This window comes from Anas platyrhynchos, chromosome 18 (assembly GCF_047663525.1).
Source record: "Anas platyrhynchos isolate ZD024472 breed Pekin duck chromosome 18, IASCAAS_PekinDuck_T2T, whole genome shotgun sequence".
Lineage (NCBI taxonomy): Eukaryota > Metazoa > Chordata > Aves > Anseriformes > Anatidae > Anas > Anas platyrhynchos.
Window position 1 is genome coordinate 2,868,743 of NC_092604.1, and position 16,216 is coordinate 2,884,958.

Below are 16,216 nucleotides of genomic sequence, written 5' to 3' on the forward strand. Positions count from 1 at the left end.
ATATATGTGAGCAGGACAGCCCTGAAGTGCCTGGTATCTGGCTCCTTCCACTGAACTTCACAGAAGTTTCCAGTGGAGGAAAAAAAAAAATACATGAGGGAAAAACTTACAGGGGAAAGTATAATCTAAAAAAGTTCCCATGAGACACTTCTGAACCAGTTTTGTTTCAAAAGGATAATAAAATAATTTTAAAATCCCTAAATAATTCAGAACTGAAGTTGGCTGAGCTGAAGTATTTCACACTGATTTAAAACAAAGCTGCCTGAAGACTGAAATCAGCACTTGATGGTCTGAGTTGAACTCCAAAGCAACACATCCAATATTTTGATTCATCCACTAATCAACATCCATCACTTACCCAGCTTCCTTGCAGCATTACCTGCTCCTGTAACAGCATCTATCAAGCTCATGCATACACATGCACACTCTGGTCCTGACACAAAAAGGCCACATCACCTCCTCCTAAGTGCCACTTGTCTCAAATGATAGGTTTAAGCATAGTAACAGACTGCAAACAGCGGGCATCTTTCATATGAAGCCTAGCATTAACACTGTTAATGGGCCCCCATGAGGGCCCATTTTGTCAAGCAACATCCATCAGCAGTAGCTGCAATCCCTGGCCATGACTCAAAGGTAACAGTGCACCACTTCACTTAAATCAAGATGCCTCAGATAAGATGCATTTCATAGTTTTCCACACAGTGACTAGAGGACGGAAACTGCCTAATGGTTATTGAGCCTCTCGCACTGACCTCCCCAGTGTGGCCTCGCTGCATGGAATGCAGGCAAAACTCTGAAACTCAGACCTAAACAGGATGAACCCCATTCCAAAGCAATACCACTAATACAATCAACAGTTCCATTTTCTTTTTAACTTCCCAGAGTCCAGTAGACTGACTAGGCAGATAACCCAGGACTCCTAGCAGGTAGGCACACTGTAGGACTTGCTGAAACCATCACTGCTCCTACCACTGCCATGAGAAATTCTGCCCTCCTTTCCAGCAGAAGCAGGGTCACTGTACTCCTAGAAGAGGTCCAACAGCTTCTAGGGCTGTATGAACAGCCCTCCCTGATGGCAAGCATGTCAGGATGGGACAGATCTTCCCATCATTTATGGCATTCACAGTATTTATAGTGCAACCCTATAACTACTGGAGAGTTTTTCAAGTTCCCGATTTTAGGTTGCCACAAAAATAAATATCCCCCGAAAGTTTAGTAAGTACTTCTGCTCTCACTACCTAGCTGCAAAAATACTAGCATTCATAACAATAACAACAACAAAAACATAGTAACTGACATATCTTGCTGCATATTCCTGCAGGAAAGGGAAATATTTATCACACTTAAAAAAAATAAATAGTAAGTCCAGCTTATCTTCTGCAGCACATGAAATACCAGAAGCTGAACCAAACAAAAAAAAAAAGGAAGATGCGCTGGCTGACAGATATCTGCAGTAAGTCATAGTTTGCATATAAAGCAAAAACAAAAATAGATTTTGCAGGAAGAACAGATTGATCTTGCAAGAACAGATTGAATTCTCCTGCTGAACAGATGCATCAGCCTGATTATAACAACAGTCAGCAAGAAAAGAATAAATCAGGAAAAAAAAATCTACAGAGTAGTCAGAAAACCAGAGCAGCTCATCAGAGCCTCATGAAATGGCAGCTATACTGTGGCCCATGCCCTAGACCAGAATTTTATTAATAAAACATTTACTGAATCTAAAAGTGTCTGTACTTGACTTATATCATCATCCATAAGGCTGCCTAGAACAAACTTCATGTTTGTGTTTAAGATCCAGGAAGCAAGTCTGTCTGAGCTAAGTTTTATCATCTCAGAGATAGTAACAGATCCTTTTTTCTTTTTTTTTTTTTAAACAGTTTAAAAATATCTTGGATGTTCCCAAGAATAACTTCTGAGTTGCTTGGCTCTTTTAACAAACTTTTTAATCACAAAAGTGGGAAGGGGAATGGACAAGAAATTAATTTCAGCTGTTCAGTCTTTATTTGAAGATGACAAGCTTGCTGCACATGGGAGCTTCTGGGGATTCAGATGCCCGTTCACAAAGCACAGATGAGCTCAGTTTAGGGGTGATAGCAATCCCCTGAAGCAAATGGTAACATCACAGACACGCAACCTCTGGGAGATCCAGCAACAAGCTGAGATGTCTAGAAAGGCATGCAAGAGGGCCTGATCAGAACCAGAGTATGTTCTGCTCATGTCCCAGCTCAACACCAGGAGCAGTTCACTTTAAAGAAAAAACCCTTTGGAGTCTGAGTCCTCCCAGGGATGCACAAACCCAGGAAATCCTGTGCCATACCACTAGCTCCCCCAGGGAACACTGAATTGGGGGTCATCAGTGCTCCCTGGGGAGAGGTAACTTCTGCACACCAGTCTCAGTTGCAATGCTGCTGGGGTTCAGCACTACAAAGTCTCACTCCCAGGGAATAAAACTGAGGGCTGATTCTCACCTGTAGCATTAAACTGGATCATAAAAACAAAGTAAAGTGAAATTTCAGAACTGCATCCCCCTCTCCTGGTAGAAATCAGAAGTGGTCTCTACACAAGATGGGGATCAGGGCAATCTGGATTTCAGGGTCAAGTGACGTTTGCATTGTCCCCGTCACAGAGGGCCTTCTGAATTCTTGCTCTGGCAAGAACTGCTTACAGGAAGCAAGGTCAATCCTTGCCCTGTTTGCCTTGTTGTGGTTCCGCTCGATTGGGCAGCCGAGCTCCACCACAGCCGCTCTCTCACTCCCCCTCCTCAAAGAGGAATGGGGAGAAAATATGTGAAAAGGGCTCAAGGATTGAGATAAGGATGAGAAAATAACGCAATAATTGTTGTAACGGGCAGAACAGACTCAGCATAAGAAGATAGATAGTAAGATTTATTGCTCATTACTAACAAGCTAGAGAAGTGAGAAACAAAGGAAAGAAACCAAAAGCACCTCCCCCCCATCCACCCTCTTCCACCTCCTCCCCCCGAGCGGCGCACGGGAACGGGGGAATGGGGGTTATGGTCAGTCTACAGCACTTCTTCTCTGCCGCTCCTTCTCGGTCACTCTCGTCCCCTGTGCTGTGGGGTCCCACCCACGGGATGCAGTCCTTGATGAACTGATCCGGCGTGGGCTTCCCACAGGCAGCAGCTCTTCCAGAACTGCTCCAGATATGGGTCCATACCACGGGGTCCATCCCTCAGGAGCAAACTGCTCCAACCTGGCTCCTCCACGGGCAGTAGCTCCTGCCAGGTCACCTGCTCCTGCGTGGGCTCCTCTCCACGGGCTACAGGTCCGGCCTGGAATCTGCTCCGGCAGGGGTCTTCCACAGGCGGCAGCCTCCGTCGGTGCAGGTCTACCTGCTCCACTGTGGTCTCCTCCACGGGCTGCAGCGTGGAACCCAGCTCCACCGTGGTGCTCCATGGGCTGCAGGGGGACATCCTGCTTCACCATGGTCCTCACCACAGGCTGCAGGGGACTTCTGCTCCGGCGCCTGGAGCACCTCTCCCCCTCCTTCTACACTGACCTTGGTGCTGTTCCTCACTGCTTTCACTCTCCCAGCTGCTGTGTGGTGCAGCGTTTTTTTTTTCCCTGTCTTAAATACGCTCTCACAGAGGCGCAAAACAACATCGCTTATTGGCTCAGATCTGGAAAACAATGGGGCCCTTCCCAAACATGGGGCGGCTTCTAGATCTTTCTCACAGAAACCACCCCTATGGCTCCCTGCTACCAAAACCTTGCCAAGTAAACCCACTACACTTGTTTACTGCTGACTGTGGCACGAGTCAGACATACCAGCACCTCTCTGACTTGCAGCTGAAGACAAAGGACCTAGCTGTCCAGTTTACTAAAGTTGTTTAACTGTGCAGCCCTAACCTAGATCATCTGACCCTAAAATTCATGCATTTCCTCCTCAAAGCAACAACCTCAAGCCTGAGGCAGCAAGCACCACCCTAGCAGCTCCACTCCCAAATCCAACCGGGCATTCCTGGGTGGCTGTTCCCACTCTGCTCAGCTCATTGAAGCTCTACGCAGTATCACAGAATCACAGAATTTCTAGGTTGGAAGAGACCTCCAAGATCACCCAGTCCAAATTCTGACCTAACACTAACAAGTCCTCCACTAAACCATGTAACTAAGCTCTACATCTAAACATCTCTTAAAGACCTCCAGGGACGGTGACTCCACCACTTCCCTGGGCAGCCCATTCCAATGCCTCACAACCCTCTCGGTAAAGAAGTTCTTCCTAACATCCAACCTAAAACACCCCTGGTGCAACTTTAGCCTGTTCCCCCTTGTCCTCTCACCAGGCACGTGGGAGAACAGACCAACCCCCACCTCACTACAGCCTCCTTTAATGTATCGTAAAGAGTGATAAGGTCACCCCTGAGCCTCCTCTTCTCCAGGCTGAACAAACCCAGCTCCCTCAGACGCTCCTCGTAGGACTTGTTCTCCAGACCAGCTTCATCGCCCTTCTCTGGACTCGCTCGAGCACCTCCATGTCCTTCTTGTAGCGAGGGGCCCAAAACTGAACACAGTACTCGAGGTGCGGCCTCACCAGAGCCAAGTACAGGGGGACAATCACCTCCCTAGCCCTGCTGGTCACACTGTTTCTTATGCAAGACAGGATGCCGTTGGCCTTCTTGGCCACCTGAGCACACTGCTGGCTCATATTCAGCCGACTATCAACCATCACTCCCAGGTCCTTCTCTGCCTGGCAGCTCTCCAACCACTCATCTCCCAGCCTGCTTGGGGTTATTGCGCCCCAGGTGCAGGACCCGGCACTTGGCCTTGTTGAACTTCATGCAGTTGACCTCAGCCCATCGGTCCAGCCCATCCAGATCCTCCTGCAGAGCCTTCCTACCCTCGAGCAGATCGACACACGCACCTAACTTGGTGTCATCTGCAAACTTACTGAGGGAGCACTGGATCCCCTCATCCAGATCATCGATAAAGATATTAAAGAGGACCGGCCCCAGCACCGAGCCCTGGGGAACGCCACTAGTGACCGGCCTCCAGCTGGATTTGACTCCATTCACCACGACTCTTTGGGCCCGGCTATCCAGCCAGTTTTTAACCCAACGAAGCGTACACCAGTCCAAGCCACAAGCAGCCAGTTTCTTGAGAATGTTGTGGGAAACGGTGTCAAAAGCCTTACTGGAGTCAGTAGAAAGGCTTGGTGGGAGATGTGAGCAACGTTGCTGGAAAGCCTGATTGGACACAAATACTTGCCTCCACTGTCATGAGAACCTACCTCTTCACTAACCAGAAACTAGCCCTAGACAATGGGCTGTGGTTAGGCCTAGCCCCAGTTTGCTGTACAAGTTTGCTGAAAGCCATTGTGGAAGGTGATGAACCCAGACCAGCCAAGGCTCCAGCAGTGCAGGGATGATGCTCACATTGCATTAAACCAGACACCCAGCTGCTCAGGCCAGCAGGCCACCACAGCCTCACCACCACGAGACAGGACCAGGCACACATGTCCCATGTCACCAATGTTAATCTGTTCAAGGACCAGAGCAAGTGGCAGGCAGGCTGGCCATGATCCTCTACCTACAAGCGGAGAAGCCACCCTGAACATCTTCAGCAAAAATGCCCTGACAGACATTTCTTCATGCTCCCTCCTTCACCACTCAGCCCCATCTGTGAAGTCTGACACATCTGAAAAGCTCTTCTGTTCTATAATTGTGTCACTTCTATGCTTGCTGTTTTGATTTTGTTTGGAAATTTTTACTCCTCTGCCCACACATCCTCAACTCTTTACTGGCAGGTCTAGGTCAAGACTGTGGAGACATTTGCCACACTTTAGGATTTTACTCTGGCCACAGTTGTTTTTTCTTTTGCTTTCTTTCAATTTTGTATATATTTACTTATTTAACAGTGTTGTTTTATTTTATAAAGAAGCAGAGAGAGGCCACTGTACCTTTGAAAAGAAACAGAATAGAGCGCACACTTTGATAAAAAGCACAGTGTATCTGTGTAATACACATATGATGGGAACTGGGGAGCACAGCACCCCACTCCACACAGCCTAGGTCTAGATACCACCTCTCCCATCAACCCCACCTTTCAAACACTCACAAGGTGACCAAGGAAAGCTGCCAGTATCTACCAGGCTCCAAAAAATGAGGAAGGTGGTTTGACACCATATGCAGTCCCCAACAGCTCACTGGGTATGCACACGGGCCAGCTGGATCAGCCTAGCCATCCATGTGAAGTCTGCTGTGCGGGTGAAGACCTGCCTCAGGCTCATCAGCCATGGAGGGATGATGCAGGAACTGCCACGCGCGTGAAGTCAGGGGATGCTTTGATAGCAGAGCTGTCCCCCCAAGAGCACTTTTCCAACATGTTTCCCCATCCACCTGCCTTGTCTGACCAGATATTTTCCTTTCCTGGTCTTCCCCTACTGCTACCCACTTCTCTGCTCAGATCTCATCTCCTTCCTGTACTACAGTGACGCAGTTTAAAGATCACTCTGCCCCAGCCTCTGCTGTAACACAAGACCAACTTCATGCCAGCAAGATGACCATGAGACCACACGCATGCCTGGGTGCAACTTCCCAATTAAGCAGCAACACAGACTCTGCTCCCACCTATCTCCAGGGACTTCACGTCTTCCTACGAGACGCAGTGCTATTCCATGTCTTGCCCACCACATGGCTCTCCAGCCACTGCTGCTGTGTTGAACAGCTAGAAATTAAAGTTAAACATGCAGGCCCCAGATGCCTCAACAGCTTTTGCCAGGGATCTGACTGCCTGTGTTCAGGGCTGGGTCCAACAAGGTATAGTCTCAACTCCAAACCAGAGTCCCCACACTGTCATGGAGGTCATTGTCCTACCTGCCCCGACATCATGCTTGGCTGCCACTCTTCTTCCCCCTGCTGCTGACACCACACACCATGGCAACAACCCGCTGGTACAAAATGCAGTGCCATCATCCAGGCTGCCAGATGTCACCCCAACCACGATGCTGCAGGACACTGCTCTCTGCCCTGGGGATCCCACTGGCAACAGTCCTAAGCTCTCCATCAGCCATTTCCAGGGTGCTACAGGGAGGCAGCTGCCCTCCCAAACATGCCATGTTACGCAGCCCTTCCTGACATTACCAGGAAGACAAGCCAGCCTCACACAAGGAGTGTGACAGCCCACGGCTAGATCCAGTCAGTTTGGGAGATTTTCACAGGCACCACACCACATTCTGGTTTTAAGATAAAACCCTCTCTATTTTTGGCCTTCAGTTGTGCAAGTGGTGTGCTCATGAATCTGATGACACCCCAAACAGCCGACCTCAAACACCTTTGCTTCCTGCCAGCCTCAGCAGCATCTGTGGACGCCACAGACTAATGAAAAAGTAGAGGTTTCAGAGAGAACGTTTTTCCACGGGGACGAGCAAGCAGCTCACTGCAGTCACTCCAGGCTCTGCAGCCGCAGAACGCTCTGCCGGCCCCCCCCGTGCTGCGCCCCAGCCTCCCGCCAGCATCGCGGCGGCCGCAGCGCTGCCCCGAGGGCCGCACTGCCCGGCCCGCGGCAGCGGGAGGCGCCTCCGGGCCGAGTCCCCTCAGCAAAGGGCGGGGGCCTGCGGGGCCGGGCTGGCGGCAGGGGTCCCGCCGGGGCGAGGGCCCAGCCCCGCGCTCGGGGTGAGGCGAGGGGGCAGCGACCCCGCCCCGCGCCGCTCACCTTCCGCCTCCCAGCGCTCCAGCGCGGCGGGGCCGCTGCGGCGGGCGCCGCCCAGCAGCTCGGCGGGCAGCGGCTCCATCCGGCCGTCCAGGACTTCCAGCGGCCCCGGCTGGCGGGCGGAGGCCGCCGCGAGCCGACAGTGCTCGCCCAAGCCGGGCGGAAGCGCCGCCAGCAGCGCCCCGCGCTGCGCCGGGCCCAGCTGGGCCCAGAAGCGCAGCAGGTGGCCCTGCCCGGCCCGCGCCAGCTGCGCCCGCACCTCCTCGGGCGGCCCCATCCCGCCGCAGCCGCCCAGCCTCTGCCGGCCGGCGGCGGGGCGGAGCGGGGCCGGGCCTGCCCCTGTCCCGCCGCCGCTCCGCCCCGGGCGACTCTCGCTCCCGCCGCCCCGTCCTGCGCCCCGGCGGGGCTTACTCTCCGTTTTTTTTTCCCGTTTCCTCTGCCCTGCGAGGCTGGCTGCGTTCGGCCAGCAGCCCTTCCCAGCCCTCCTCAGGCCAGCGTTGCCCGGGCTCTGCAGGCGCCCGCCGGGCTAGAATACATTTCTGCAGTGCTTTGTGCGTACTGAAGTGCTTTGGCTGCTCAGATATATCTGATGGGGATACCAGAGGTGCTCGTGCTGGGAACTTCATATTTAAGAAACTCAGAAGGATTACATCCACTCGCGTCAGAAAACTCGTGGAGTTTTCAGCACAGCATGCAGCTGGGTGGGTCCTGTGCCATCCAGATGTGATGCTTGTCAGGGATCAGATTCCCCCTGCTCCCAAGTGCAGTGTCTGATCAGAGACTGAACCAGCAGTGAGGAAGTGCTGAGACAGAGAAACACAAAGAAAGCTGAGCCGGTCATGAGGTGTCAGATGACACACAGTGAGGTGTAGGTATGGATGCTTAGGGACATGGTTTAGTGGTAGACTTGGCACTGACAGGTTAACGGTTGGATTTGATGATCTCAGAGGTCTTTTCCAACCTAAATGATTCTGTGATTTTATGAGGTGGCTTCTTCTGCCATGCACAGTTGGGCCACGGGCTGCCAACAAAGAGGGCAACACAATGCCCTAAACTCCTGTCCTCAAAACCCCACTGCTCTCGCAGTTGGGCAACCTGGTCACAAACATCCTCTTGCAGCCATCAGCCTGTCTCTGTAGCTGGGCAGAACAAGACCAGAAGACATACAGACAGCTGTTTGGATGGACATGGCTACCTCCTTCTGTGTGGCTGGAGTTGGGGAGCTGGACCCCATCTGGATGAGACAACTAGGTTAGGAAGAAGCCCTGCTAGTTGTCATACCTTCTGCTTCACAGTCTGTTTTCCTACAATGTCTCAGTGGAGGACTCAACAGAACTACTATGTGGACATGGGCCTAGGGTTTTAAAAACTCCTAGCTCTGATCCCTGCTGCTCCCATTTACACAAATCTCTTCCTGCTGTGGTTGTATTCACTGTCTGTCTGGTATGTGAATGGGTGTAGTCTCTAGGTCCTTCCACACACGTGGTACGTGTGTAACCACTGACCCTTACAAACACATAGTTATCAGAAAAGGCTTTCTCAGATACAACTTTCGAATTCCACCCTGTGTTTTTTTCCTGCAGAACTTGGTGCAGCCCTTGCTGCAAAGGCTTGGAAAAACCCCAGCACACAGCCATGACGTACCAGTGTGGTGGTTTTACCGTACTGGGCAGCTAAACCCCACAACCGCTCTCTCACTCCCCCTCCTTTAGATGAGGAGGGGGAGAAGTAAAGCAAAGAACAACTCACGGGTTGAGATAAGGATAATTTAATTAAAGGGAAATAATTATGATAATTAAATAAAGACTAAACAATTTAACTAAGGGGAAATAAAAAGGGAAAGGGGAAAGGGAGGGGAAAAAAGGAAAATAAAAAGAAGGGAGGAAAACAAACAAACAAAATAAATGAAGGCTATATGGAAGTGCAGAGGAAAGAAATTACTCTCTACTTCCCACAAATGAGCGATGATTGACCACGTCCTTGAAGCAGGGCCTCAACGCACGCAGCCGGTGTTCGAGAGGAGGACCGACGTCTTCCAAACAAGAGCCCACCCCTCCCCTCTTCTTCCTGTTTCCACCTTTTCTTGCTGAGTGTGACATCACATGGTATGGAATATCCCTTTGATTGGTTTAGGCCAGCTGCCCTAGTGATGTTTCTCTCCTCACCTTTTGCCCACCCCCTAGGAGGGTTAGAGAAAGGCCTAATACTGTGCCACTGCTGCTCAGCAGCAGACACAACACTGGTGTGATAACACTGCTGTTCCAGCTACAAGTACAGAGTACGGCACTGTATGGGCTGCTGCCGGGAAAGTTAACATTCCAGCCAGACCCAGTACAAGCAGACAGGACAACCTGAGAAAGCAGGATGTAGGTAAGACTGGGCCAAACAAAATGCAAACATGCACAAGGAACAGGAAATTCATCGTCAAAAAAAGCTCCAGCAACCCTAAAGAAGAGAGAAGTCTTCTGCTTCACAATACTTCATGTGATAGCAGCAGTGGGTTAGGATAGGGTATCTTACTGGAAAGCTTCTTACAGAATTCTAATTTTTAGGACTTTGTTTCAATAGGTAAGCATCCACAAATGTGTCCTCCAAAAAAAAAAAAAATGTGACAGACCATGCAGGAACATCTTAGCTGCCAGCCCAGGCCCTGGTTCCCAAACTAGCCATAGTAGGAGCCAGTGTAAATACAAATTCTTGCTCTGCTGACCTAGGCATGTTACAGACTAAGAAGATACACTCCTCTGCCCCCCAGCTGCTTGTTTTAGCTCACCACCCACTGTCTCTCAGCCGTTGTGACAGCCTGAGAGCTGCCAGCCAGCGGCCAGACTTCCTGCTCACAGGGCCTCCAAGGGAAAAAACAGTCTGATGGAAAGAAAAGCAACTTAATGGGAAGTACCTGCCCCCCTCCAAAGCAAACAAACCATGTCCTCAAAGAGGTCCAGTAAGCAGGAAGATTGAAATGATGGCATCTCAGCACTGGTAAGAGCAGTAAGAGCAAAGAAGACAACCCTCCCCTCAAGGAAAGCTTGCTGCTGCCCTGAGACTGCACACCTCCTGCCACCTCACACTCCTGCCCAGAGGTTTGCAAGGGATGGATGAGCTGCTGGCTTGATATCTTGGTACCATACTGGGAGCAATTCCCTGCAACCTCTTAGCTTTGGGTCTAAGAGAAGGGATAAGCACAAATAGTGCTTAATTAATTAACAACAGAGAGAACCAGAACTTGACATCTAGACTGCTGTTAGCACAATTCCTGGTGTGGCTTTAACTGAGGGCCAGCTAACAGTTCCAGGGTATTGTTCTGGAAATCCACTCTGGATGTGGCACTATTTCTTGATAGACGCTGTAAGACAACGCAATGAGACCTTCTTGCTCCAGCTACAAGAAGCATCATGCTCACATGCTCTCATCCTCTTGGGGGATTTCAGCCATCCGGATGTTTGCTGGGAAAGCTACACAGCAGGTAGTAAGCAATCTAGGAGATTCCTGGAATGCGTTGAGGACAATTTCCTCGTCCTGGTTTTAGACAAACCAACCAGAGAAGTGTTACTGGACCTGGTGCTCACCAATGCAGAAGAGCTCATTAAAGAGGTTAAGACTGGAGAAAGCCTGAGTTGCAGTGACCATGCTCTGTTTGAGTTTGTGATCTCGAGGGGTATGGGCCTGGCTAAGAGCATATTCAGGACCCTGAACTTCAGAGGAGCCAACTTCCAGCTGTTCAAACAATTAGTGGATGAGATCCCACGGGACACTGTCCTTAGGGACAGAGGATCCCATCAGAGCTGGCAACTCTATGAATATTTATCTTACAGTGCAAGAGCTCTCTATCCCCATATGTAATAAATCAACCAGGGAAGGTAGAAAACCAGCATGGCTGAACAAGGATCAGCTGATAAAACTTAGGCAAAAGAAGGAAATGCACAGACAGTGGAAACAGGGCCACGTGCCCTGGGAAGAGTACAGAGACACTGTCCAGATATGCAGGGATGGGATCAAGAAAGCCAAGGCACTGACAGAATGAAATTTGGTGAGGGATGCAAAGAATAACAAGAAGGGGTTCCACAGATACATTGGCCTCAAAAGAAAGACTAAGGAGAGTGTACCACCTCTGACAAATGAAGACAGATGTGGAGAAGGCTGAGGTACTGAACAACTTCTTTGCTTCAGTCTTCACTGGTGGTCAGGCTTCCCACATTTCTTGTGTCCCTCAACCCTCTAGGCAGGGACTGGGGGAGCAGAGTCCCTCCCACTGTAAGTAAAGAACAAGTTCAGAACTGCCTGATGCAACTTAACAACTGCAGGTGTATGGGGCCTGATGACATGCATCCCAGGGTCTTGAAGAAATTAGCTGATGTAGTCACCAAGCCACTCTCCATCATATTTGAAACATCATGGCAGTCAGGTGAAGTCCCTGGTGACTGGAAAAAGGGAAACATCACCCACATTTTTAAAAAGGGTAGAAAGGTGGAACCAGGTATCTACAGACTCACCTCTGTGTCTGGGAAGACCATGGAATGGATCCTCCTGGAGACAAAGTTAAGGCACATGCAAGACAAGGAGGTGAACTGAGACAGCCAGCGTGGCTTCACCAACGGTAAATCATGCCTGAGCAATCTGGTGGCCTTCTGTGATGGAGTAACTGCATTAGTCGACAAGTGAAGTCTGACCAATGTCACCTACTTGGCCTTCTGTAAGGCTTTTGGCATGGTCCCACATGACATCCTAATCTCTAAATTGGAAAGGTATGGATTTGAAGGGCAGACCATTCAGTGGATAAGGAATTGGCTCAATGATTGCACCTAGAGAATGGTGGTCAATGGCTCAATGTCCAAGTGGAGGCTGGTGAGGAGCAATGACCCTCAGGGATCTGTCCTGGGACTGATGCTTTTTGATATTTTCAAAAATGACATAGACGATGGAACTGAGATCACCCTCACCAAGTTTGCAGATGACACCAAGCTGAGTGGTGCAGTTGATACCAAAGAAGGAAGAGATGCCATCCAAGGGGACCTGGACAAGCTAGAGAATTGGGCCCATGTGAACCTAATGAAGTTCAACAAGTCCAAGTGCAAGCTGCTGCACCTTGGACAGGGCAATCCCAGACATGAGTACAGACTGGGAGAAGAACTCATTGAGAGCAGCACTGTGGAGAGAGACTTGGGGGTTCTAGTGGATGAAAGGCTTAACACAATGCATCAGTGCATGCTTGCAGCCCAGAAGGCCAACCGTGTCCTGGGCTGCATCAAAAGCAGCTTGACCAGCAGGTCGAGGGAGGTGATTGTCCCCCTCTGCTCTGCCCTCATGAGGTCTCACCTGGAGTACTACATCTTGTGCTGGGGGAAAACACAGGAAAGCTGTGGACCTGTTAGAGTGAGTCCAGAGGTGAGCCACAAAGATGATCAGAAGGCTGGAGCACCTCTCCAATAAAGGAAAGGCTCAGGGAGCTGGGGATGTTCAGCCTGAAGAAGAGAAGACACAAGGGAGGCCTCATTGTGGTCACTTTCAGTACTTAAGGGGTCTTATAAAAAGGACGGAGAGAGACTCTTTACTCAGGTAGATAATGATAGGACAAGGGGGAATTGTCTTAAACTAGAAGATGATACATTTAGATTAGATATTAGGAAGAAATTCTTCCCTGTATGGGTAGTGAGGCACTGGAACTGGTTGCCCAGAGAAGTTGTGGATGCCCCATCCCTGGAGGTGTTCAAGTCCAGGATAGGGCCTTGGGTAACCTGGTCTAGTGGGTGGCATCTCTGCCTATGGCTGGGGGGTTGGAACCAGATGATCTTAAAGGTCCCTCCCAACTCAAGGAATTCTGTGATTCTATGATAGAGGCCAGCTGGTCTGGGTGGCAGGTAATAGCACATACAGCCCACAGACACACCATTGGCTCCCCCAGACCTTGTTCTCCCCCACAAGAAGGAAGCAGTGGGGCTCACAGCATGTCCCTGAACCTTTGATCAGGAGACAGCCTCATATGGCAGCAAGCACCATGTCTCAGCAGAGTTAAGATTCACACATGTACATGAACATCAATGAAATCTGCATGGTGCTTAATCTGCTGCCACTGTCACACAGCATCATCTATGCATGTGCTGTCAGTGTCGCATGAGAATATGTCCGTCTCCACCAAAATCAACTTGTTAACCCCATTGATGAGGCTGCTGTGACCTTTTCACCCAGGGGAGGCAGTGTTGATTTGTGGGACATGCTGGTCTGCTACCTGCCTCCGGGGGGATATCAGATGCCCTGTGCCCTTCCCAGAGAGGAGCAGTGGTGCATTTGGATGCCACCACACGAGAGCCAGTGCAAGTGTCACTGCATTCCCAGCTGCCAGCACCTGAGGGACAGCACAAAGGAAGGGTTGGGACTGTTTTGAATGGCAGGTGGTGCTTTCCAGAAGCTTGGAGGAAGGAGAACTGAATAACTAATTTATGTTAAATACAAATAAATAAATAAAAAACAAACAAACAAACAAAAAACTCTACTAGTGAAAAGAACTTGCCTGGCCCTAAAATAAAGTATTCAGTTTTCAAAATCTCCTATTCACCCTACCACTCTAAGGAGGTCTGTTTGATGACAATCCCTTCAGACCACTTTGATACAGAAAACATAGTAAAAGTGGAACTGCAATGGCCCCAGCTTCTTGTTGCCAGAATAGAAATTTCCACATGGAGGAGTGAGAGTATTTCACTTGAATCAGTATATACAGTTAACACCAATAATTGTTTTTGGTATCTGCAGATTGCTTTCCTAGTAACATAGACCTGCCTGGCAGGGAAATTGGACAAGAGACATTAAGGTAATTTTAAATTCCCACTATTATTCCTTGCTGTTCCAGCAAACCCAGAGATGTGGGAGGAATCTAGGGAAAATTATTTTCCTACAGAGCAGCCTTTGTTGAACATAACAGCCCCCATGCTGATGCCACAGTTTGGACCATTTTGAAACGTCCTATCTTTGTGGCACAGTATGAGTCTTTAAGCTCTACAGGGGCATGCAGCCTCCTTACCTCCTGCTGTTACCAGAGCTGAGCAGTATAACATTCACTGCTCTGCCTCTGAAGCAGAAAGGATAGGAATAATGTACTAGTTACTTCTTCCTGTATCCTACGGAGGTGTGACTGTGTTCAGTCAAATGTGGCCAAGCCAGGCAGAGATCTCAAAACAGGTAGGGAGGCCAAAAAAAAAGTTATGAAAATAAATGGTTTAAAGAAGAGCAGGCTGTGAAAAGCCTGGCCATAGCCCAGAGACCAGTCACAGCAGGTTCCTGATAGAGAAAAGACCAGTGATGGTCTCCAGAGGCTGCTGCAATTTACCTGGCAGCCTGAGCCTCAAGTGAGTGACAAACTCCATTTAGAAGAGGAAAGGCAAGAATGGGCTGAGAAGCCAGGCATGGAACAAAGCTGTTGAAGGCACTGGGGGACTTGACAGAGAAGCTGACAGTCGGGAGAGCAGCAAAGGCCACATCAATAGGAGAAAATGAGGGCCAAGCCTCTACCCCCTTCTCCCTTTCAAGCCAAGTCAGAGCTAAAGGAAATTGCCCCAACAGATGGCACAGGGAGATGTCCACAGACAACCTCACAGGGAATTAGCAACTGGACAGTGTCTAATTCTCTTCTCTGTGTGCTGAGGCAATTCTGGCTGAAGGGACGTGATGAGGATGAATATGTGCTGTCTAGGTTCTCGCAGGTACTGGTGTCCCACTTACACCTAGCAGTGCTGTCTGTGCTGCCAACAAAACAGAGCAGCCACTTGCTTGAGCACCCACATGTGCTTTTGTGCCTGCACAAGCCTGGCCATCACCCTTCTCCAGCACACTAACTGCCTGACTCCCTTAGTTCAGTGCCATGAGCATCATATCAGGACAAATTCCTTTCAGGTGCCTCCCCAGAGCTGAGCCACTTGCGGTTCCTGGGACATGGGAATAGTGACACCAGAATGACACCTGTGCTTTGTAGTCTGCCTTGTTGCAATGAACCCGACAGAAGAAGCTTGCAGAGAAAGGCAGTATCTTTTACTAGGCAGTATCTTTTGCACTGTTAAATCTAATAGACAGTTCAAATTTCAGGCTAAATTATAGAAACACTTTATCTTAAAATTGCTGGTTCATAAAAATTCTGTAAGAAAGATAGAAGTAAAATCCAGCTGGCGATCAGCCACCAGTGGTGTTCCCTGGAGGTCAGTGTTGGGGCGCATCCTCTTTAATATCTTTATTGATAATTTGGATGAGGGAATTGAGTGCACCCTCAGTAAGTTTGCAGATGACACCAAGTTGGGGGGAAGTGTTGATCTGCTGGAGGGTAGGAAGGCCCTGCACAAGGACCTGGACAGAATGGGTCGGCGGGATGAGGTTGAACATGGCTAAGTGCCGGGTCCTGCACTTTGGCCACAACAACCCCATGCAGCACTACAGGCTTGGGGGAAAGTGACTGGAAAGCTGTGCAGAGAAAAAGGATCTGGGGGTGATGATTGATGCTCGCCTGACCATGAGCCGGCAGCATGCCCAGGTGGCCAAGGAGGCCACAAGAGCATCCTGGCTTG

General features: G+C 49.8%; 1 protein-coding gene across 4 annotated transcripts in view; it reads right to left on the reverse strand.

Annotated features, from left to right (window-relative positions):
- The window catches only part of UAP1L1 (UDP-N-acetylglucosamine pyrophosphorylase 1 like 1), a 29,977-nt gene extending 21,978 nt beyond the window's left edge, over window positions 1-7,999 (reverse strand). The window contains exon 1 of one of the 4 annotated variants that reach the window (XM_027471156.3): window positions 7,674-7,999. In XM_027471156.3, coding sequence (XP_027326957.1) covers window positions 7,674-7,947 — 274 coding nt within the window. In that variant the 5' untranslated portion in view covers window positions 7,948-7,999. Of the gene's footprint in view, window positions 1-3,253; window positions 7,463-7,673 lie in introns of those variants that run through there. The other 3 variants (XM_027471154.3, XM_027471155.3, XM_072025097.1) reach the window with 3 other exon arrangements.
- Window positions 8,000-16,216: the final 8,217 nt, after the last annotated feature.